The following is a 24,624-nucleotide window of genomic DNA, read 5'->3' on the forward strand; positions in this document are numbered from 1 at the left end:
GGCCGTGCTATTTTTGGGCGGGTCGCGGCACGATCATTTGGCACGACCCAAAGCATAGCACGGCACGAAATATTTTAGGCCGTGCCGGCACGACACGAACACGAGGGCCGTGCCTAGAATTTCAGCACGACGGGCTATATGGCACGACCCGCATTTTGGACCGTGCTTGGGCCGGCACGGCACGAAAACAGCCCATCGGCCATTACGTAGCCCCTTGTTCTATTATGACAATTAATCTTCCTTTCTAATTAATAATAATCATGAAAGAAAATATTATTCATTCAAGAAAATCATGTAATTTTCATACCATGGATAGTTTACGTGCTTTCTAATTGCAATAATAATATTTCTACATCGATGCATATAAATCCAATTGCAAGTATCCGGAGGGCCGTGCTTGGGCCGGCACGGCACGAAGGCGTGCCGGCGTGCCATGGGCCGTGCTTGGACTCGATAAAAGACTTGTCGTGCCAGCACGACACGGCACGATGTGCCGATCATGCCTAAAAATCTAAACCCGACACGGCACGAGGCACGAGAGAGCCGGGCCGGGCCGGCACTGCACGGCCCAAGTCCCAGCTCTAGTCCCAAAGCACAGGTTTGAATGCTGGAATTATGCGTCCGAAGCACAGGTTTGAAATTATGCATAAAGTTTGGCCTGAATTTTTCATTTTGAATCCCGAGTCTGCAGCACCGTACTCCATTTTAGATTTTGGTCAAGCAGCATCACTAGCACATTGAAATGGAGCAGTTACTGATGAACAAGGTAGTGGTCCAAGCAGGAACATGAGCCGCAACATCTTGTGGTGGGTGCATTATGCAGACACATCCAGCACTACTCCTCAGTCCTAGGTAGCTAGATTCGATTGCAACCAGCACTGCAGAATGGCATGAAAGCACCGGCTCTTAGCGCTCAACACACGGCTGAACCGGTGAACCACTGGTCCTTGTGAACCAGGGACACGTAATGTAATTATCCCAGTTAGCTTTTCACTTATACTTGTATTTGTTATGTGTTTACTAAACATATACATCGATTAGCTAAGTTCAAATTTGAGTTTAAATTCAATACCCACTTACCTGAAATTTGTGAAGCTCAAATCCGCCGTAACCACACAAAAGAATAATCATGTTGAGATGACTGGACCTCTGTTCGTAAATATCTCACTGAAATGCCAAGCTTGGTGGCATATATTGTGGCTTTCAAATCATCTGTCTCATTTTGTGCTCCAGGTGGTGAGGATTAATGATTACAAGAAGGAATGCTTTTTTTTTTATCATGCATGTCAAATTCATGCTCCAGGTGGTACCGCGCTATTTGAAGCATGTGGCTAGAGGATTTCCAAATCAACGCACACAAATGCAACAGTCTGATGCAATGTGGGTTACTTCAACTTTGTTGGATGTCACTATATTGTTGGTTCGCACTCATGTACGTATCAAAATCTATAGGGAAAAATGCAGCTTTTCTTCTATGTTTTGTTCTTTGCCTCTGATGTTAGTTGCACGTTTCGTGGTCTTTTTTAACATTGAAACTTTCACGTCAATACAGCTTTCTCAAAGAGACAAATGTAGCATACCTCAAGAGCAAAAGAGTGGCTGGCTTCATTGATTCTATGATGTCAAATGTCATGGAAGGAGCAGAGTATCGTTTCCAAAGATGACATACCTAGCAAAACAACTTCCCAAATCAGACATACACACCAAATGAATGAGCATATGCCTTAGAAGTCCTCGCACTCCACTCAGCAATCATCAGGTTATGTACCGAACACATCCATAACGGCGAAATCTGAAACTTCACGCAATCAAGAGCACAATTTATACATCCACAACAAACTCCACATCCTCAGCAGTGCTTTAGTGATAAACACATTACTAACAAAATAGGAAACTTTTGCGTAACTTCAGACCTGAATGTTGCTGCATCCTCATACACCTGTTTGAGCTCTCTTATCTTAAATTCGAGTGTCCTGGCCTAGTTTTACTATATTAACTAAACATGTTTCTTTTTCTACATGTGCCTTGTTATAAGGAACTATGGCTAACTCGACCAATGGGTTGCACATTCCACTTACAGACACTACAACACAAATCTAATTTAGAGACACTTTTGTCAATATATTTTATAACATATCTTTACAAATATATCACATATATTGTAAAGATACTTTTTATGGCACTTTATAAAGCGTCACATGTATTAAGATACTATTTGATGATTTTAAATCATAGAGATATCTTGTTAAGTCATTTCATAAAAATGTCAATGCATATTATTAGGGGCAAGTTCGAGACACTTTAAATTTTGACCATAGCACCGTAGAGGCATAGTTTGAGTCATTCCTTTTAATATCTTGAGACACTATTTAAATCATTGAGGCATATTATGGAATACTCATAAGAATTATACTAAGTAAGTATATGTGTAACAATTGCTGTAAGGTTGAGATGGCTAGCAAGTCGAAGATTATACAATATAGTGTGAGGTCTTGAGTTCGAAGCTTCAAATCTCCATCACTGAAGTATTATCATATATATATTTTTAATATTTTTAGTGCACCTAGAGGGTAGAGACATAATAGTGTGCCATTACAAGTTGTCTTATAGAACATAGAGATAAGTAACATAGTGTGACATTACAAGTTGTCTTATAGAACATAGAGATAAGTAACATAGTGCGCCATTACAAGTTGTCTTATAGAAGATAGAGATAAGTAACAGAGTGTCTCTTCTATCAAAGTGACACCGGCTATAGTGACACCTCTACGACATAGTTGACTCTATGATAGAGACAATATATAAAATGTCTCTAGAATCCAAAATAATGTCTCTACATGCATGTAGTGAGAGAAATAGCATGTAATGTAAAAGGAGGGAACCTTTTACTGTTAATACCATTCCATATGTGGCATGTGATTGTGAAATCTTAAATATAAAATGCCAAAGTGAATCTGAGTTGGATTCTCCATGAAAATGATCCCACGGTGGATCAGATCAGTTCATCTTTCCATTTACATGTTGTTGGTGTTTGATATTAATACACCTTTTATGTACTATTTTAGTGGTGACTTTGGATTAATTCTTATACTGACTTGTCACTTGGAGTCTGAAATAATCTCATATTTATATCTATGCTGTGTTTTGGAGCATATTGCAATTTCATAGAAATCCAACACAAACAGGTAGTTCTGGTACGAGATCGATAGACACGTGGATCAGGACCATCAAGGAGAGCATACATGAGGAAGACGAGCAATAGAGGAGCTAGAAAGGGCTCAAGACAATTAGCTTGGCATCCATTCACTACAACACATATGGCCTTTTATGACATTTCATTTATGTCATAGAAAGTAGAAATTAGTGGTAGTGGGACCAACCCAAACCCCGCCTTTTTCTTTTGGAAAATTTAGTGACATTCAATTGCTACCCTTAGTGACAAAATAAAGTTTGTTACTATTTAGCATTGGAGTAGTTTATGATGATTTCTTGTTAGTCTTAATGACAAACACCTCATTTTTGTCACTAAGCAATAGTGCCTGATATAGAACGTCATAAAACTGAACACCATAACAACGAATAGACCCAATGTCATGAGATATTTGTCACAAAAAGGTGATATTTGTTGTAGTGATTGGTTCGATCAGCCTAGCCCATTCTGGATCCCAATCAAGCTCCCATTCTTGTATATTGAAGCCCATAACGGTCCAACCATTGATCTAGATATGCCTCCGGACCAACGCCTAAAGGACCACATGTAGAAGAGATATAGGGTTTGTGAATACAACTCATTTTAGCCATTCCCCCACCACCTCAAGTGAAGGAATAGATAGAAGATTGGATCATAACCACTGAAGGACGAAAGAACACCCTTGGCCAATTGGGCTAGGTGTGTGCTCCACACTGATTGGCCTAGGCCCTTTTCGCCTCATGTCACCACCATCTTCGATCTAGTTACATTCCAGAGTCTTCATACCCCATTCGTGTGTCAAGATATTTAAGATCATATGGTAAAGTCTCTATTCTCTCCTAGGATTAAAGGGGAATTTCGATATATAATTGCTACATTCATATTCGTGATCGTTATGATATCATAGAGCAATGTTGATAAACACTTCATGTACTTGGCTAGCGATCTCAGCACGTTTGCAGTAACCTTCTGGTTATTGTTATTCTACATAAATCATCATAGTGTGCTTGTTTTGACATGATTGATTTCTCCTATGTAGTGATGGTAAGGGGGGGGGAAGAGGTCGAACTCATGCCCAACCTTTTGGTATTCTTAGATAAATATCATTTGTGTTGTGGGAGTGTATGCAAGTGATCCTAGATCCATGGGAAGAGCATTCCATTTATATTTGTTCACGACTGATATTTGTTCAGAGAATTGCCTACCACAAATGGTTGACCCTAATGAGTGGAAAAGAGAGATGGTCAGAGCTCCAGTTACTTATAGACTTTCAGCAATGTCTAGCCAATGGAGGAGTGAGATAAACAAGGAGTGTCGTGAAGCATACCATATGCGAAACTTTTTGATTGATGTGTTGGCACGAGGCGAATGCATATCAGAAATGCATATTCAAAACTCCTACCTGATATTTAATTATTGCAAATATGTTCTTGAATTAACCAAAATGGTATATATCATGATTAAACACTATTATTACCTTACTGAATCCTCTTCGTATTGTACTATATCTTGTGCCACCCGTAGCAACGCACGGGTATGAATCTAGTCTTTACTTAAATTTTGTACACATTTGCTTTCTTCAGTCAGTAGAATTAGTACAAAGAGCTGAATCATAAACCACTTTTACTGAGGTGATAAACCTTAGGGAAAACCCTAAGGCAAAAGCTACACTAATCTGTGAGCTTGTGGTTCATACCAGGTGTAAGTGGCACCAACACATGTGACATTTCACTTCTACACCTACAAGTATTTTATTAGCAAAAAGAACTAAAATAACTTATTGTTATGCATTTAGTATTGACAATGTCACTATTACATGGGCAGTAATGTGAGTAGTCCCAATTGTGAAATGCAAATGGTGTTGGCATCCTCAAGATGATGAAAGAAAATGGCTTGAAGTTCATATTGGTACATTTTTCTATTTATATTTGAGTCCACAAATATCTTACTGTCACGAGGGCTGACTCATGTTCCTACATGTAATATTTAGGTGGGTTGCCGTTGAACGTAGGTCGTAAGGCCAAATGGTTTGGTAAGGTGTTGGAGGATCTACCACATAACTGAATAAGGGTAATAAGAAGTTTTGGTGAACTCGAGTATATATGTCTCTTCATCTCTACCTTCATTTCTTGTTAGTGCTACCCACAAAGATCGCTTCGCCAAGGCCAAAGTTCACCTCCTCTCTCTACATTATCTTGAGTTCTGAGAAGACAATAGAGCTAGGGTTGAGAAAGAGATTGGAAAGAGAGTGGAGTGCTTGTAATCTTCACCCCATCCTTTGAGCACCCAAGTGAAAAGTGAAGTGGTACAACATATCTTGTAGTAAATGTAGTACACGGTATAAAAATTCCAGAGGAAAGAGTGGGCCTAAGAACCTGATAGGTGGGTACAACATGTCGTGTAGCGAGTGTGGTACATAGATGAAATCCTGGAGAAAAAGGTGGACCCCACACATATGACACGTGGATACAACATGTCGGACAGCGAGTGCGGTACACGGATGAAATCCCGAAGAAAAAGGTGGACCTCGCACATGTGACACGTGGATACAACATGTCATGTAGCGAGTGTGGTATATGGATGAAGTCCTGAAGAAAGAAGTGGACTCACATACTTGACAGGTGGAACAACACGTTATGTAGGGAGCACGATATGTGGATGAAATTCCAAAGAAAGGAGTGGACTCCACACACGTGACAAGTGGGTACACCATCCCGCGTAGCGAGCGCGGTACACGAATGAAATTTTGGAGAAAAACTCTAATTGGTAATAACTTGCAAGTTATAAAAAGAGAAGTTCCAGCAAGAATCTGGCCCCAAACCGAAGTCACGAGTAGCTTTGCATCGAAAATCTTGGCCTAGAAGAATTTCATAAATGGAATTATGTGACACGTGGATACAACATGTCGTGTAACAAGTGTGGTATATGGATGAAGTCCTGGAGAAAGAAGTATGCCACATATTTGACAGGTGGAACAACATGTCAACATGTCGTGCAACGAGCGCGATAGTACACCATGCCGTGTAGCGACCGCAGTACACGGATGCAATTTTGAAGAAAAAAAACTCTATTTGGTAATAAATTGTAGGTTACAAAAGAGAAGTTCCAGCAAAAATCTGACGCCAAACCAAAGTCACGAGTAGCTGTGCGTCAAAAGTCTTAGAAGAAAGTTGCGATTCCATCTGTACAACAATCCTTAGATTTCAGCCGTCAACACAACACACATGCACAATTGGAAAGAATCGGTGACATCTTTTGGTCTGGCGTAATCAAAATGCCGGTACGAGTGCGAAACAATGCGAACAAAGAAGCTTTCCATGGCAAGCAACTAACTGCATTCCTACGTCGTCGTCCGGTGACGGCCGTACTGCTATCTTCCTAATCGATCTAGCCTCCGGCGATGGAAGCTCGAGGATGGAAAAAGATCGAAGCTTTTGAGAGGAGAAGATGGGTTAAATTTGCCGTGTGGACAGGACGCCAGAAAGAGAGAGGGGAAGACAAACAGCCCCGACCAATCACCGGCGCCAAAACATGCACCGAAGCTTCATGGCCTCATGGGTGCCCGAGGTCCACCGTCAACCGCCTGGATATGGCGGAAAAACAGGTGGTGGCCGTTGCATCCACATCCAGCTCCGGCTCCGAGCCCAGCAGCCAGCGAGAGCCAGCAGCGTGCCCCTCGTCTCCGACCCCCGACCCACCCAATCCAATGGTCCTCCGGAGCAAAGCACGGCTGCTGTGTCGCCTCACGCGCCCCGCCTCTCGGCCTCGCCCTTGACCTGCCCCCGGCACGACGCGATGTCCCCCGCACCGCACCGGATACATGGATGATATTGGTGGGGAGCGGGGAAGGAAAGGAGACGCCCTGCTGACGCCACCACGCGGCCCCGGTCTCCCCTCCTCTTCCCCGTCCCCGCCCGGATCTCGCCTCCTCCCTTCCCCATCCTCCGCCGCCGTGCTCGCCCTCCCGGCCTCCCGTGACCCGAGCCCGGGCGCCGGGTTGCCGGCCGCGCCCCGCCTCGCCGGCGCGATGGACGGCGGCGGGGAGCCGCTGCTCGTGCGGAGGAGCAAGGACAAGAAGAAGAAGAGGCCCGCGGCGGCGGCGGCGCACGCGGAGAGGGACGCCGGTGCCGGGGACAGGTTCCGCTCTCTCTCGCGCGACTACAACGACCTGGTGCAGGTGAGCAGCGCGCGCGCCGTCTTCCCTGGCAGTTCACTCTTCCTCTGTTCAATCTAGCTTCAAATCTTTTTCTTCCCCCTGCTTTTCTTGCTGCTCCTAGTTTATGGATTTATGGCCAGCTTGATTGACTAGTATGTCTTGCCTGCTTGATTGCAAACTATTACGCTATCCCTGTCGTTCTTGTCGATGTTTAGCATGTACTTGGATTAGTCATTGCGGAGTAGTAATACCAGGGAGTTGATTTGATTGTTCATCTAATGTTGTTTGGATTTACGGCCAGCTTCATTGACTAGGTGTGCCCTGCCTGCTTGAATGCAATTTCTCACGCTATCCCTGTTCTAGTCGATGTTTAGCGTGTTCTTGGATTAGTCATTGCGGTAGTAATTCCGGGGAGTCGATTTGATTGTTCACCTCATGTTGTTAGGAGTGGGGGTTGTTTGATCGTATGATTCTTTGTTGTTCAACCAGGAGCTAGGTTGTGACTGTATGATTCAGCTATTCATCTATTGTTGTTAGCAGTGGGGGTTGTTTTACACTCTATGATTCTTTGTTGTCGTACAACCGGGTCCTAGGGAGTGACTGTATGATTCCAGTTGTAGAATGACACAATGGTATGGATCTTGTAGTAATCATATACTTTACTGACTTGAATCTGATATATGTACAACATTTGCTGCAGGAGACTGAGGCAAAGAAGAAGAGGCTACTGAGTGCAAACCGGACAAAGCTCGCCCTCCTTGCTGAAGTCAAGTATGACAGTTCCTCTGTTCTTGGTTTATCGCTTCACGCTGACAGCACTGCCACCTTTCAGCTTCGTGACTGTGTAAACTGGTTTATGTTGCAAGGTTCTTGCGAAGGAAGTACGGATCCTTTGCCAAGGGCAATTCGCAGAAGACACATTACAAGCTGAAGAAGAAGGCTCGGTACATTCCATCGCCGTTGGGAAGGGCTTCAGCATTTGAAGATCATGATGTGGCCAGGACTGAAGGGCCTTCGTCCAGCAAAAACCCAAATGTTGACTTGAATCAAGGATCTCTAGTGGTATGTAATGGGACTTCGTGAAGTAAATTGTATGAGAAAAGCTTTAGTATGAGTTTCTGGTAGAAAAGCTTTAGTATAGGTTTCTGGTTATTAAAGGCACCTCTTTGTGTGCAGAATGATGAGAGGAATGATTGCCAAGGGCATAGGGGCCATCTAGAACCTGATAAGTTTGATCAAGTTGGGGTGGAAGAAGAGATGATTGCAGCAGATGTCAAATTATCTGTTTGTAGGGATACAGGAAACTCTCCGGCAAGTGATGATAAGAGGGCGATCCCATGGCAAGACCAGATGGCGTTGAAGGCCTAATATTGGTTAAGAAATAACCTTCTATGATAATTGATTACCCTTGCTATACCCCCAAATGCTCAGTAGTCTTTGTACAGGAACAATCAGTAAGGATAGTTATATTATATGCACGGTGACATGGTTGCAATGCCTGATTGACAAATTCAGATGGTTGCTCTTATGCAAGTTTGACGTGAGAATTGTTGTGCTATGAGTGAGTTCTATCCAGATTTCAGGACGAGTGTAAGCTTGGAGGTTAAATTCCCCGTATTGTAGTTTTTTTTATTAGCCTTGCATTTTATATTTGGGTGTTGTACCTCCACAATTATATACTAGACCTGCACGTAGCTTGTGGAAAATACTTTTTATACAGATCCAGTATGCAGAAGGGTGGTCAAAGTTAAAGATTTGTGTTAGAGACCACCCCACTTCAAAAACATCAATAACATAGCATGAGCAACAGATGAGCATACTAGATAGTACTGCATGAACACATATCCTAGTCGGTTCCTAAAATGAAAGATGGTACCAGAATCTTGCTCTGCAGATTTCCAATCAGCAGCCATTGACCTTTGCTAGATGTGTCTTCCCCGTACAATGGTGAGCAAGCATTTTCTCGCTGTTGCACTGCAAATTGCAGACCACACAATAACTCAATGACATCCGTTTCTCCACCTTCTCGATGTGCTTCTTCCCCCGTCGATGTTCAGCAAGCGTGTTCTTGCTGTTGCAGTGCAAATTGCAGAGCTTGCAAAAATACAGTGTGCTCTGCGCCCCCGTCTCTGAGATTCCACCCTTGATGTTAGAACCATCTGAAGGTGGCTTCTTCTCAGCCTGGAAGGCACTGGATCTCGCATTAGTGCCTCCTCTCAGAAGAGCATCTATCTTTTGCTTGTGCCCTCTGCCACTGCAGTGATCCTCAAATTGAGATGCAGACTTGCATTTGGCCAGACAGATTCCACAACGCCAATCCGAAACGTATTGTTGTGCTTCTACCTGTAGAACCAGAAAATTCAGTTGGTGTCGCTTGCCCTTGAGGTGGTTCTCCAACTCTGACTGACGAGTGCACTTGGCTTGGCAAAGGCTGCAGTTCCATGTCGATGCCGTGTTCTCTTCATCCTTTGTCACATTGGTCGGATACGGCTTCAGTTCTGTCGACCCGAAATTCATCATCATGTTCTTGCATTCTTCCAGCAGGGCTTGGATCTTTGCATTGTGCCTCTTGCCTCTCAGGTGGTTCTCCAGGTCTGATTTGCTAGTGCAATTGGATTGGCAGAACCTCCAAAGCCATGTTGGATGTGGCCTTTCTGCTGCATATTGCCTCACGTTCCTTGCTTCCTCTGCTGTCGGCGTTGCCTTCTGAAAATTGGCATTTTTTCTGGATACCAGAGCTGCTACTTTCGACTGGTGCTTCTGCCCGGCAAAATGCTGCAGTAAGTTGCCCTCACTGGTTGCTTTTGCCTGGCAGATGGCGCAACTCCATTTAATTGATGATGGCGGGGTCTCCTTGGGCAGCATAGTCTGTTGGGCATGCAGGCATGCAGTTTAGTTGGATATTCAGAGCATTAGTAAGTAGTAACCAACTGAATTAATGGTGAAAGCATGGTCTCAAAAAGAAACTACTCAATTCAGAGTAATGGAGAAAGCAACACAAGTAAAATTGCTACCAAGTCGTTGTTTTGCGCAGCTCGATTACAAGATTAGAACGAGAAATTGTGGAACAGGGCATGTGAACTTTCTGCTTAAATCTCCATATACAAATCTAGTTCGAGAGAACACGAACATTAGCTAAACAGCAATCTGAAGAATCAATACTATAAATAAGAAACGTAGAGGCAAAACAGATGGTTCAGATAATGTTAAGGAGCTCACCTGACTGGATTATTGCATTTTGCACTCATCCAGTGCTGCATTCTCCTGATCTGCCGCCTTACTGGTACCACAGCAAGTTTTGAAGCATTCACCGGGGTGATCTTCCATGGCAGGCTTCTCGGGCTCCAATCCCACACCCCCGTGCGCTACTCCATCATTCTTTTTCAGATCATGGACCTCATCCGCGCCGACGCCATGCCCGTTCGAGGGGAGGCGCACCGGATCAGCCCGTTCGCCGCCGGCGGAGCGCAGGGCCATGGCGCGCTCTATCCTGGCAAGCTCGGCCATGATGATCTCCTGGCGGAGGCGGTCCTTCTGGAGCTGCGACAGCAGCGCGTCCCTGATCACCAGCATCGACGAGTCTCCTGCGCAACACAAGCAGCGTGGGATTCCTGTTGATCAGCACAAATCATAGCAACTCCTAGTAGAGAGAGAGAGAGAGAGAGAGAGAGAGAGAGAAGGCGAGATTTCCCCCGTGTTGTCAGCAAGAAAGCAAAACACCCACCGTGCTGCGGAGGCTCGGCGAAGCGGCTGCCGCCGCCTTCGTCGTCGGACGCAGCCGCCACTACGCCTCGGCCGGCGAAGAACTCCATCAGTCTGCCGATCGGGTGCTCTGCTGGAGATCAATGGAGCGGTTTCTCGGTGAGCGACAGGGTGGAGAGGGGGCGCGTCGTGAGGCAGAAAGAAGCCGCGTAGCATTTGAAGGCCGGGGAGGCACGCGCATCCGCCGTCCGAAACAAGTCAAGGCGCCTTCACGGCCGTCCATCCAGTGTAGGGGCGGCTCTCTTCCCCTTCGCCTTCGCGTCCGCCTGTTCCCGGCGCTGCCTCGGGCGATGCGCGCGCGACGGCTCGCCTTTCCGAGACCCCGTTCACTCGCCGCGCTCCCGCGCGAACGTGGAAGCCGGAAGCGCCCGCCACGGCGCCACCAATCCAACCGCGGGCGTCCCCGGCTTCCGCGCGCCCTCATCAATCGGAAAATAAATGCACCAATGGCAGTTAAAGCTGGCACCGCCGTTGGCTGCGAATGGTGTGTCGCCGTTAGAGCTGCCAATGGCAGTTAGAGCTAGCACAACCGCGGGCAGTCGCCGTGCGCGCTGTGGGAACAGAACCGCCGCGCGGAAACGCGAGCCCGCGAAGGGGAAGCGGTGCGAGCCCGCGACGGCCAGCCGCGGCCTTTAAATCCACGCGGCGGCCCTCCGCCTGCCATTCCCACCGAAACGGCGCGGCTGCCTGGCTCCGCTCCTCGCGGTCGACCGATCACCATGGAGTTCTCGCGCCGGGGCCCGGCGACCGCCGCGGCCGACGGCGGCGTCAGCGACGGCCGCCCCTCCCGCGACCTTCCGTCGCACGGTACGCACACCTTGCATTGCGATTTGTGAGACGACAACAGAAAAACAAGTGATCCATGCAGTTTCGATTCTTTCGGAATCACGCACACACTCTTGTGTTTCCATGACCGCGAATCCGTACCCATGCAACGCCTAGCAATCACTCGGAAAAATGCAAGTGGTTCTTACCTCAATCTTCATGGCGCATTAGCAATGATGTCAGTACTTTGTAGGATGGTTTGACCTTACCTGTAGCTCTGCACCTGATAAAAATCATAGTATCATAGTACTACGAAGCGAGCAGCTGTAATTTGTCAGATTGCTTTTCCCTTCTCCCTTTTCTTTTTAGAAACTACTTGTTTCTCTTACAAGTATGACTGCGAGGTACATAGTCTAGCAAGTTCCAAACTTCCAATTGGATGTAAAATTGTGGAAAGGGCGTGAACAATGCTGTGATGCGTCGATGAGTTGCCACCAAGGAAACAAGTATATATATGATCTTTTATTTTACTTACATCTACTGATGTTATGTTTCATGCTGACTGGCCATGAAGAACTTCTCTATGCGTGACTGGTGCAGGGTACTCGACTCTGGTGATTAGGGACGCGCTGCAGGCACAGCTTCAGAAGGATCGCCTTCGCCAGGAGATCATCGAGACCGAGCTGGCCAAGATAGATCGCGCCCTTAACTGCATGGCTGATGTGCAACAGGGTGAACCTGTCCCCTTCGTGCCGCACCGTGGGGTTTTGGGTGCGGTCCAAGATCCCAAGGAAAAGGATGAAAGGAGTGGCAGTTTGGACTTGAAGCCCTTGAAGCCTGTCACGGAGATCAAACAACAAGAGTCGATTGAGGTGAGCACCTTACTGTAATGTTTCTTTTCCTTTGGTCTTTTCTCTTTTATTATTCCATCTACATTTGTTAACTTCACTTTCACAAGGCTGCTAATTAAGATGTCCTCAAAGATTTGACTTTTTTTTTTGTTTGGTAAATTTTGTATACACATGGATTTGTTGAGAAAGTTTGCTTTCTTTCTTTTCCATGGATCATACATTTTACTGTTCCAATTAATAAACTGCATACTGTTCTTAGTACCAACTTAGCTTTGCTTGCTTTTCAACTAACAATGATCTAATCGAAGTGTGTGTTAAACATGCAGATAAACCAGCCCGGACCACGTTCACAGACATGGAAACTGACGGAAATAACCTTACCAGTAAAGCAACCAAAGACACCAGAGAGATGGAGCTGTACCGTCTGCCAGGTGGAATCAACAAGTGAGCACAACTTACAACAGCATTTCGCAGGGCAGCAGCACCGGTCAAATGTGGCAAGCTTGGAGTCAAGGAACATCGTGCAGCAGCACCAGACAATGATTCGTGCACTGCAGCAAGAAGAAAGCAAGAGTATGGCAATGAGCTATGGGCACCTAGGAGCACCCTCTGCTTGGGGTAAACTACCTTTGAATGGTTCTAGCAGCAATAGCGTTGTGAGCTCGGAGATGCCGCGGCTAATGATGTCACTATATTTCTGCAAGGTCTGCAATGTGCAGTGCAGCGATGAGTTTATGTTTAAGGAGCATCGTCGGGACAAGAAACACAGAGGGAAGGTGTGGAAGCAGAAGGTGATGGCCTTCTGCAAGGTCTGCAAGGTGCAATGCAACAGCGAAGAGATGCTCGCCAACCATCTTACTGGGAAGAAGCATCAGAAAAATGAGAAAAATGCAAGCCTATGGTCCCGTTCGGGTCTTGGCAGGAAACGTTCCAGATCAGGAAGGCCTTCACAGGTAGAATAATGTCTGGAACGGTTCCAGGCCATTCCAGGCCCGGAACGGGCCGAACCGAACGTGGCCTTATGTGGCTGATTTGAAGCATGGAGCTGGAACGATGGATGTGTCCATGATTTCAATCATGCTATGGCGGTTTCCGCTCATTTTGTGGAATGGCTGCAACTATATCTTTTATCATTAGTACAACATATTTTGATATCTATGTTATGAAATATGTATGCTGCTATGATATGTTCAATGCTACTGTGAAGTTACTTTCACATTGACCAAAGTGCAGCCTCCCATCCCTTTCAGTTTTCTCTTAAGGTGTCGGTTGTTGGCATGCTCTACACATTTTGACCAGTTTTTAATGTTTTTTTTCTCGAATACGCAGGAGAGCTACGTATCTTTGTATTAATAGGTAGGAAAAGGTGTGCTTTTACAACGCGCAATGCCAAAACACGCGCAGCATTAGTTGTGCAGCCGCTATTACAAAAAATAGTTAGCTGCAAATTTGAAAACTAGAAAGCTGATTACTCAGAAAATAAACGACCTAGCCTCTTAGCTCCTGCTAGCACCCAGAGCTCAGCTTCGGATTTGATGGAAATTAACATATGAGGAAGTGTAGAAACTTGTGCTCTGAAAATTCTGCCATTTCTCTCCTTCCAAATCCGCCAGCAGACTAAGGCAAATAGTGTGTCGAAACCTTTTTGCAAGCTACCAGGAAGCAACGCTCTGAACTCATGCCAGCAGACCAGTTTTTAATGTAAAATGAGCACTTCTGCACGAAGGATCCCAAGTTAAAATTCATTTGACATCACAGTATATCCTTCACTCCTTTGTCATTGCAAAAGTATCCATTTGACATCGTAATTTCAAAAACCAGGATTTCAAAAATTCACCTTACAGTATAATTGGGTTTACCTTCGGGATTTATGTTATTGAATATTTGAGGAGCGAGTTTTGTTACTTGACTTCCATTACCTACGCTTATCCGATCCCTTTCCCCGAATCACATATGTAGGAAAGAAATGTCTTTTTTCTCCTCAAAGATTTTGTCACAATTCCTAGTGCAACTATGCCAAAATGCTCGTTCACTATCCTTCTGGAAAGAAACACAAGAAGATTACTGTAATGTGTAACGGAAAGAGAATGAGATGTATACATGTGGATGATTCTGGATTCATTTGGTTGAAACTGTCTTTTGCTCTGATCCTACTCATTTAACATGAAATCCATACTCAACAAGTTAGAGCTATACAAACCATGCGGTCAGGCATCATTGACATTGATATTTATTTCTGATCATGGTTTTAAATAGCGGGCTATGACAAATAGCGGAGTTATTTTCGCAGAGGCTATAAAGCTATAGCGGAAGCTATAGCCGGCTATGACAAATAACGGTTTTACTATCAAATCATATAAAATACAAGTAATAGATGCACAAAATATCATAATCACAAATATGTTTCCAAGGCTACAAGAATCCAAGGAACATTGCTTAAGTTAACAATACAACAAGATTCATACAATTTAAATGTTTAATTATCCAAATAAGCAAATCAGTAGCATAGAGCTAAGCCTAAGGCTATAGCGGCACTAAAGCTATACCGTTTAACGCAGCTATAGCGGGATTTAGCGTCCGTAGCTGCCATCGCGGCACAAATACTAATAGCGTAGCGGAGACCCTTGAAAAAGACTATAGCGGAGCTATATAGCAGGGCTATAGTCCACTATTTAAAATCATATCTCTGATCGACTATGCAGAATGCCTTTGTGGGACTTGTCTTCCCACTAGGATTAGAAACCTGTTAATTCAAAATTTCGACCCTTAGTTAAACGATTTGAGATGTTGACTGGGATTTCAACTTTTGAACTACTAGGGATTTATGTATACTACAATTCGATAATACACTATTTTTCGAAAAGAAATTGATGTTCCGGGGAGGGCCCGGGGCCGTATCGCCGTGAGGAAAAAGGAAGCTTGGGAGGGGAAATGTGAAATGGTGAGCGGAAGGAAACAGTGACGAGTTGACGGTGGCCGGCGATTTCCATTTTCCATTTACTAACTCTTTCTAGGTTTAAGAGATGGCGGCAGTGGCACGGCACTAAACATCCTAAGCTATCAAAGCTTAAAGTAGTTCGTTCGCAATCAGTGTCCACCGTCTGATGAAGTACAAATTGATACTGTACACAAACCTTGCAAAGATTGGTTACCGAGAGATGTTCCTACTGTCCTCATTTAAGTGCTCCCAAGTGCATCCTATGTCTTGAACATGTGTTTCTCTAAAGTATAGCAACAGTTTGGAAATCCTGTATATCATGCAAATATTTTAGATAGAATCTCTACCTTTTTTCATCAGGTCAAGAGCCTTTTTCTGTGGTATGAGATCCCCAAGTTCAGCATCGGAACATTGTTCTTGCTACTCTCTAATGTTGTGTTGTTGCATCATTCTTCTCCTAACTAAGAGTGTTGCAGGACATAAGGGGTATTGTTTCTTCCGGTGCTTGTGTGTTATTCATGTACTTGTATGTACCACTAGAAGCTATTCTGTAATAGCTTATGCAGACTTATGGAATAAGAGCACTGGTTGCAATAGAGAAAAGGACAGTTGCATTCAGCACCAAAACTGACTGACTAAATTGTTATGACACCACAGTGTGATCTGAAACAATTTCGTAAAATCACACGTGGTGCTGGCATCTTGCTCTACAAACTCACATCTAACACCTAGAGAAGAAGAAAAAAATCCCTATTAACAGGCAGAAGACAGTTCCATTTTATTTATTTGCGTTGAGATTTTTCCGGTGCTTCTTCCCAGTACAGTGGTGAGCGAACATTTTTCTGCTGTTACACTGCAAATTGCAGACCTCACAAAAGTTCAGTAACTTCTGTTTCTCCAAGTGTTCCTCCCCATTGCAATGGTTTGCAAGCTTGCTCTCGCTGTAGAGATCCAAATTGCAGACCTCGCAAAAATATGTTGCCTGCTTCGCTTCTGAACTTGCACTCTTGCTGCAAGAACCATCTGAAGATATTTTATCCGCTGGCTTCATGTCACCGGGTTCTGCATCCTGGCCTTCTACCTTTAGAGCTCCTCTTTTCTTTCGGCGTTTCCTGATTCTACGGGAATTTGCAGATTGAGGCTCAGAGCAACATGACTGGCAATCAGTACCAGTTTGACAAGTGCTGCAATTCGATTCTGAAGTCAGATCTGCTTCTTGCGTCACATTGTTTGGAGGCGACCTAGCTTCATGCGACTCGGAATTCATTGCCATGTTATTGATTGCATCCAATAGGGCCTGAATCTTTGCTAAAACTAGACTCCCCAATTCTGAATCAGTGGTAAAGTTATCTTGACAAATGCTACTAGGTGGCTTCTCTAAAGGTTGCTGCACATTGCTCTTGTGACACTTCGCTTCCAGTGGCTCAGTGTTCTTTGCCTTCGCTTCCTGTGGCTCAGTGTTCTTAGCCTTCGCTTCCTGTGGCTCAGTGTTCATAGCCATACCGTCACCTTCCTGACATTGTGCTTCAGTGTTCTGTTGATGTATTCTTCCGCTGAGATGCTCCTTCAGATCTGCTTCACTGCTACCATTAGCCTGGCATATGCTGCAGCTCCATTTTAAAGAGGATGTTTTCTGCCCTGCACAGGAAGAAGATTCGGCTGTTGTTTGTGCCTTCTGACTAATGGCCTCGTTTCTTGATTCCAATGATGCTACATTTGATCGGTGTTTCTTCCCTGCACAATGCTCGTGTATGTTGTGCTCCGTGTTCGGCGTTCCCACCTGGCAGATTGCACAACTCCAGCTCTGGGGTAGCTTTGTTTTTTTAACAGGTATAGTTATTCCTGTTAGTTCCCATTTCAGTGAAGATGACGTCTTCTTGGGCTGTATTTAGTATTTGACATTTGATTACAACATTGGTATCAGAAATATAATGATGAGAGAAAGGCTAGTAAAGATGTTAGCACTATGTTATATGCATTTTGATTACCCCATCAGGAAGCCAATTGTGAAAAACAAGGCAACTAAAGTTTCCAGTAAAAGCTGAATACTCACCTACCAAGGTCTAGATATACAGGATCAAAAGTCAAGTTTGAACAAACTGCTTCTCAGCAGCACTCTAAAGAAGTGTGCATTAAATTTACAACTAAAAAGAAAATAGATAAGAAAAAACATGCGTAAAGGATAAGATGCTCACCTCATTGGATTCCTGAAGTTTCTTCTCATCGAATGCTTCATTCTCCTCTGACTTGCCATTGGAACAACAGGGCCTCGAGCATACACAGAATCGGTTTTCACTGGCAGGCTTCCCGGACATCGGCTGCACACCCCCATGCTTTACATCCTTTTTCTTCGGATCATGGACCCCATCCACATTGGAACAATGTTCTGTCCATCTGAAGTACGGCATGAACTCATTGAAGGTGAAGAACAATGGCTTAGGCTGTTCCACATAGGCAGTACGAGCAGCGGAGCGCAGAGCCATGGCACTCTCTAAATTGGCCAGCTCTGCCATGATGATCTCCTGGCGAAGCCGATCCTTCTGGAGCTGCAACAGCAACGCATCTCTGATCACCAGCATGGCGTCTCCTGCGTCTGCCTTGTCTAATTATTGATGTCAGCAAACACAATGTACCAAAATAGACTGGACATTATTATTTTTTAGAACAAATAGAATGGACATTAGATAACGACTAAAGTTTTCATATTTGAGAAAGAAGACTCTTTTTAAGTGGCAGTACTCGTGCATATTTTCAAAGTGCCCAGTAAATTCGGGCGGAAGCAGAAACTTTTACCCTGTCACATAAAGAAATTCCGGACTGCATGCACCTTAGCATTGCCAACAGTAAACAGTTCCACATGTACCTACTATTATCGTTTTTTAAAAGGCGCAGAACTGTGGATTTGGTACAACTGCCATGGTATCAACTTGCACTTGCACTTGCTATCGCTATCGGAGCTTTTGAATGGATTTTTAAGAAACTAGGAGGCCGTAGCTCTATCAATGATGTTAGCAACTACAGTTCCAAAATTGGGTTTCCAGTCCCAAACGCACAGGCAAGGTGCTCGCAAAGCAGTTGCAGATTCCCCGGTTCTCGGCACGGAGCACAAGAGAATCACTTGCATGTTGAATCTGAGCAGAACAAAACCGAAAAGATCCGTCTGTTTCCTGAGAGACTCGGCCGCGGAGGGGGAGGGGGGTGGCGGCGGCGAGAACGAGAATTGTCACGTACCGTGCGGCAGGGGAGCGGCGGCTGTCGTCGCCGTCCTGGTCCGCGGCGGGGCGGCCGCGGCAGGCGAACTCCATGGGCATGGGTCGGCCGGGGGGGGGGGGGGGGAGCATTTTTGGCGAGGAAACGGGGATGGGTGCCGCGGGATTCCGGTGGGCGAGCCAAGACGGAGGGCGCGCGAGAGAGGGGGGAAGTGGGGCGTGCGAAAGCAAATACTAGTAGCAGGTGGAGGAAAAAGTTGGGTCGAGCCTTTGGTGATGCCGACGAGGACGACGATGATCGGTGGGAGGCCCCGCCGCCGACGGTTTGCTTACCGTGTGTTTGGTTGCGGGATCACAACCGTGTGTTTGGTTGCGGGATCACTGGGTTGGATTGGATCCAACCCGGATTTTGGGGAAGGAGCTAACCCATTCATTGTTTGGTTGCACTTCTGATTTTGAGGACGGAGTGAACCCATTCCATGTTTGGTTGAAGGAACTGGGAATACGTTTTGGATGGCATGATAACACCGTTAGTGAGGGTCCCACTTGCAACCAATGGACCCCCCTGTCAAGCTCTCATCTTTTTCTTTTTATTTTTTCCTCTCACCCTTTTTTTTCTTTTTTTTCTCTCCCTTTCCTTCTTCCTCAGCCCGAGCGCCTGCCCACCTTGCCGCCCCCACCTCGCCTGCCGGCCCTGCCTTGCCGCCGGCCGCCACACTCTCGGCCCGCCGGCCCCATCCGCGGCCTCCGCCAGCCGGCCGACCACGGCCCCGCCCTCGCGCCGCCGCCGCCGCCATGGCCTCCTCCGCCGTGGCCGTCGCCGGTGCCGTGGCCGCAGGAGCAGTCGGCGAACTCCGGCCCCCGCGAGCGCCCCCCCCCCCCGCCGTGCGCCGCTGGCGTCCGTGCTCCCGCTCCCGCGTCCGCGTCACCCGGCGAGCCCCGGCTGCAGCTCCTGCTCCCGCGCGCCGCCGGCGTCCGCGTCGCCCGGCGAGCCCCTGCTGCAGCTCCTGCTCCCGCGCGCCGCCGGCGTCCGTGCTGCAGCTCTTGCTCCCGCACGCTGCCGTCGTCCGCGCCGCGCCGGCGAGCTGCAGCTCCGGCCCCCGCGGTTCCCTGCCCGGCCGCACGGAGAGAGATGGGGCACGGGGCAGCAGAGAGGAGAGACGGGAGGGAGATGGGGCAGTGACGGGAGAGAGACGCCGCGTCAGAGCGGAGCGGAGCGAACTCGTCCGCCAGATTTCGTGGGACAGAGCTAACCCTCATATCCACCGAATATACCTCTCTTGGGTCCGCTCCGTCCCCTACTGCCTCCATCCAAACACTCCAAAAAGAGGTCCGACCCATCCGGGTTGGACTCATTCTCCTAACCAAACACACGGTTAGCGACAAAGCGAGCCCGAAGACCCGGCCGCCGGGGTCCGCTTTCCCACTTTAAAATCGTGCTACAGGCCTTAGTTGCAGGTTGTAAAGTATTTGAAAGAACATCTTTTTATATTTGAAGTACTAATCACAAAATAAATTACAGAACTCGTCTGTAAATCGCGAGACGAATCTAATAAATTCAATTAATCCGTCAGTAGAGATTATTTACCGTAGTATTACTGTAGCAATTTAGCGTCTAATTACGGCCTAATTAGGTTCATTAGATTCGTCTCGCGGTTTACAGGCAAACTGTGCAATGTGTTTTTTATTTTGTCTAGATTTAAGTCTCCATACGGAAAATTTTTTGAAATTTTGAACTTTGCAACTTGTTATATTTGACGAGCCTTGACAACCGGGATGCCAGCTTGGCAAATTGAGAGGGTGAATTTTTCAAGCCAAGTCTGCAAGAGTTAAAAGGTTCCATTTTAAAAAGATTTAAGTTTTATTTGGAGGTTAAAAGGTGGACGCGTCACGCACGCAATTCAGTTTCTGTGAAATCAATGACGCTACACCGATAAAAACCATTGCCAACCATCGGCACCTGTCATCAACAACGACGCACATCTGAGCCTGAATTTCTTTACAAGCAGAGCACTATCGCAAAGCTACCAACGTGAGAACTGCATTAGGATCCAGCTGAAGTTAACCTAGCGGCGTCACCTACTTTAGAAACTAGAGACCCTCGTTAGCCACAAAATGCATGGCAAAATCAAAAGAAACCCTGCAGCTGCAGCCGCAAGCCAAGCCAGAGATACCCAGAAACTACGTCTTCCCGCACAGCTTCTTCTTCCCCCGCGAAAAGGGCAGCAAGGCAACTGCAGCCGCGCCCCTGCATCTCAGGCGGCGCTCCCGTCCGGGCACCTCTGACGGTGCCTCCTCCCCCCGAGGTGCTCCGCCAGATTTTTCTCGCCGTTGCACTGCACGTCGCAGAGCTTGCAGTACCAGTCGGGGTTCATCTCCCAGCTCGCCTTCTTCCGCGAGCCGGCAACATCCTGGCGGTGCGGCGGCTTCCCTCCCTGTCCCTGCTGCGGTGGCCCGCCGCTCCCCACCGCGTCCTCCTTGCCATCCGGCGTCGGTTCCGAGCTAGGCGCGGCGGGGCCGTTCCTCGATGCCTGCAGTGCGGTGGCGTGCATCCTGCTGGCCAGGTGCCTCTCCAGGTGCTGCGGGCTGGGCGTGTTCACATGGCGGATGGCGCAGCTATGTTTCCAGAGCTTCTTCTTCTTGTTCTTCTTCTTCTTGACTGGTGGACTTGCTGCGTTCAGCTTTCTCTTCACCCCGGCGGATGTTCCTTCATGCGCAGACTGTTTCAGAGGAAAGTTCATTTAGAATCCAGGGAATGGTAACCGAGAACTGCATCTCAACAACAACAAAAATTGGACAGAACAAGCAGCCTATATCTTTATGATGCGTGCACTGATGGGTCACTTGTTTCAATTATTTAAATATGCAATCAACATCGGGGTTTATTTTATGATTTGACCACAAGATGAAACTGGAAATAATGTCTACCAGCATCACTTTCCACATGCACAAGGAATCTGCTTAAAGGACAAAGGAGAACATAGTCTTATATTGTGATGTACATCTGAAGGAACTTTACTTCATATTACCAAAAGAGAATCCAAGTGTACTCTAGAGGGTTTTGTGTTATTCTTTAAACAATTTCACTAGTGAATTAGCAAATTTAGCTCGCGCGTTTGATAGTAACTTTTCTCAAACTTGCAATATTGAACTGTAATCACAATCACAATTAAAACATTGTGTATCACAACATTCTTGACGCAGAAAGTACTTCAGTAATCACAACCATTGGCATAAACAATGTTCAGGAAAGTTGTGTGTCACAATCACAACAAACGAGCAGGAGGCATCATTAATCAATTACTCTTAGCAAAATTCTGAGGGGATAAATGACAAAATAAATCAGGATTAATGGAAAATATGAGCTTACCTCACTGAACTCTACCTTCTTCTGCTCACTGTAAGCTGCATTCACCAGACTTGCCGGCATATGCTGACCAGGCAGTCGGGCGGGTTTATTGCTACCCTCCATGGCAGACTGTGCATCCTTCCTCTGCCCACTACTCTGGTTCCTGATTTCGCCCAATGGCTGCACGCCATGTCCATTCTCCACATCGGCCTTCGGTTGCCCACCAAAGGCCTGTTGATGTCCTGATGCCGCTTCCTTGGCTTTGGCTGCCACTGGAACCAAGGTCTCAAACAGAGACCTTTTGCTTGGTGATAGGCAAAGTTCCACATTGCCGTTAAGCACATGCGCTCCTGTTTCCGCCCCAGGTGACCTGCACTCCTGCTGCTGCTCAACGCCATTGCCCAGCTGTCGCTGCTCAGGTATCGGCTGCATGACACAATTTTTTTTTTACACTTAAGTAAAAAAAATACTGATGCCTGGCAAAAAGTGGAGAGAATAAGCAATCTACTATAGACTGATAGATTCCAGGTAAACTCCATTGGCAGTACTCCTGATGTACTCTACCTTGACTCAAATAGTACTTCAGTACACAGGAGTTTTTTCATGGTCAAACTACAACCATTGGCATAAACAATGTTCAGGAAAGTTGTATATCACAATCACAACAAACAAGCAGGAGGTCATCATTAATCAATTACTCTTAGCAAAATTATGAGGGGATAAATGACAAAATAAATTAGGGTTAATGGAAAATATGAGCTTACCTCACTGAACTCTACTTCTTCTGCTCACTGTAAGCTGCATCATCCATGAAAGTGATCGGGTGCTCTAGCCTAAGAGGGGGAGGGGGTGAATTAGACACTATTAAAACCTTAACCTATGGCTCCAACTAGTTTGCACAAAACTTAAACTAAAACAAGCTAACTAGGTGTGCAACTACAGTTCACCTCAGTGTGTAACCCTCATCTCAAAAGAGTTTTGCAACCTATAGCCAATCCTATCAAGATACTACACTAAGAAGGTAAAGGCACACAAGTTGCAATATGAAATGTGGAAGCTTAAAGAGAGGGATGAGAGGAAGCGAACTCTCGACACGAGGATTTATCCCGTGGTTCGGATTGCCACAAAGGCGCCCCTACGTCCACGTTGTTGAAGCACTCACAAAGAGTATCGCTTCCCGGCAATCAAGTCTCTTCCGTGAATACAATCACGGTCACCTTGATCCCGATCTTCACTAAGGGAGATTGCCCACGAAGGAGGGGTCTCCGTCCCCCGCACAATGTCGTCGATGCCGCTCCACACCAAGCCGGAGGGTCGTTGACTTGACAGCAAGCCACCAAAGCTCCAAGGAGACCGGCGCACCAAGATACAAGGATGGTTCACTCTAGAACCATAGCACAAGGATCTAAACCTTACTTGATCACTCACTCAAGAGCTAACCTTGCACTAACACTCACAAAGCTTGTGCTAAGGACTAAGAATTTGATCTTTATGCTCTTGGATGGCTTGGAGATGTTCTTGGGTGTGTGTAGGATGTCCAGCAACTCCAGCAAACTTCAAATAGCCGGGGGAGCTCATATATATAGGCCTGCAAGTCGAACTAGCCGTTTGTAGCCGTTGTCAGATTTCTGCGCAGGCATCGGAACTTCCGGTGCAGAGGCATCGGTTCTTCCGGTCACTCTGTGCACTGAACTAGCCGTTGGCTTCTCTGATATGGCCGCAGCAACTTCATGAACCATCGGTTGAACCGATGCTTAGGCGTCGGTTCTTCCGGTGACACTTGATCCGCAGATAGCCGTTGCACCTTGCTGACGTCATTGCACTGACGCTTGCTCCGATGGGGCATCGGTTCATCCGGTGCTGAAAGCTTGGCTGCTGCACGCTTGACAACGTCTCTGGAACATAGTACGTTGATTGCGCCGATGCTTTACTTGACACCGTCGGTTCATCCGGTGCTTCACTTCTTTCTTCACTTGATCTCCAGAGGCGCTCGTCGGATCTTCCGACAACCATCGGATGCACCGATGCTATGGGCATCGGTTCTTCCGGTGCTACTGATTTCAGTAGAACTCGTCCAATTCAGCGTTTCTTTGAGTTCTTTCTTCGTGTTTTGCTTTGTATGGCCTTTTTACTTCATCCTTGGGATCTAGAAATGTTCACTTAACAAAATCATTAGTCCCATTGATTGCGTTGTCATACGATCACCAAAATCACTCGAAATGGTATAAAAGGTGCCACGTTCGTTACAATCTCCCCCTTTTTGGTGATTGATGACAACACAATCAAAACAAGCATAAAATTTACAAAAAATTAACAAATTGAACCACTTACCCTCGCTTGGATGTTTACCACTATCCAATGATGGCTTGGGCTCCCCCTAAAACCATGATCCCCTTTGTTCCTC

The 24,624-nt window shown here is 46.2% G+C and overlaps 5 protein-coding genes across 5 annotated transcripts; 2 read left to right on the top strand and 3 right to left on the bottom strand.

Moving 5' to 3' along the window:
- The first annotated feature begins 6,743 nt into the window (after window positions 1-6,743).
- Window positions 6,744-8,921, top strand: LOC120660692. Its single transcript, XM_039939317.1, has 4 exons — window positions 6,744-7,367; window positions 8,047-8,117; window positions 8,213-8,408; window positions 8,523-8,921. The coding sequence occupies exons 1-4, from the start codon at window positions 7,011-7,013 to the stop codon at window positions 8,712-8,714; spliced, it is 816 nt and encodes a 271-aa protein (XP_039795251.1). The 5' UTR covers window positions 6,744-7,010; the 3' UTR covers window positions 8,715-8,921.
- Window positions 8,922-9,038: 117 nt separating this feature from the next.
- LOC120662668 (UBP1-associated proteins 1C-like) lies at window positions 9,039-11,158 on the bottom strand. The gene is made up of 3 exons (XM_039941765.1): window positions 11,071-11,158; window positions 10,743-10,930; window positions 9,039-10,214 (listed from the first exon to the last, which is right to left on the bottom strand). Exons 1-3 carry the CDS (start codon window positions 11,156-11,158, stop codon window positions 9,249-9,251), a joined length of 1,242 nt encoding a protein of 413 aa, XP_039797699.1. The 3' UTR covers window positions 9,039-9,248.
- A 669-nt stretch (window positions 11,159-11,827) lies between these two features.
- On the top strand, window positions 11,828-13,942 carry LOC120662669 (zinc finger RNA-binding protein-like). Its single transcript, XM_039941766.1, has 3 exons — window positions 11,828-11,915; window positions 12,474-12,745; window positions 13,051-13,942. The coding sequence occupies exons 1-3, from the start codon at window positions 11,828-11,830 to the stop codon at window positions 13,684-13,686; spliced, it is 996 nt and encodes a 331-aa protein (XP_039797700.1). The 3' UTR covers window positions 13,687-13,942.
- Window positions 13,943-16,256: 2,314 nt separating this feature from the next.
- Window positions 16,257-19,008, bottom strand: LOC120660691. The gene is made up of 3 exons (XM_039939316.1): window positions 18,894-19,008; window positions 17,858-18,255; window positions 16,257-17,544 (listed from the first exon to the last, which is right to left on the bottom strand). Exons 2-3 carry the CDS (start codon window positions 18,239-18,241, stop codon window positions 16,441-16,443), a joined length of 1,488 nt encoding a protein of 495 aa, XP_039795250.1. The 5' UTR covers window positions 18,242-18,255; window positions 18,894-19,008; the 3' UTR covers window positions 16,257-16,440.
- Window positions 19,009-19,516: 508 nt separating this feature from the next.
- Window positions 19,517-20,131, bottom strand: LOC120662670 (glycine, alanine and asparagine-rich protein-like). The gene has a single exon (XM_039941767.1). The coding sequence runs from the start codon at window positions 20,129-20,131 to the stop codon at window positions 19,517-19,519; it is 615 nt and encodes a 204-aa protein (XP_039797701.1).
- Window positions 20,132-24,624: the final 4,493 nt, after the last annotated feature.

The sequence above is a fragment of the Panicum virgatum genome, chromosome 2N, assembly GCF_016808335.1.
Source record: "Panicum virgatum strain AP13 chromosome 2N, P.virgatum_v5, whole genome shotgun sequence".
In the NCBI taxonomy this organism is placed as follows: domain Eukaryota; kingdom Viridiplantae; phylum Streptophyta; class Magnoliopsida; order Poales; family Poaceae; genus Panicum; species Panicum virgatum.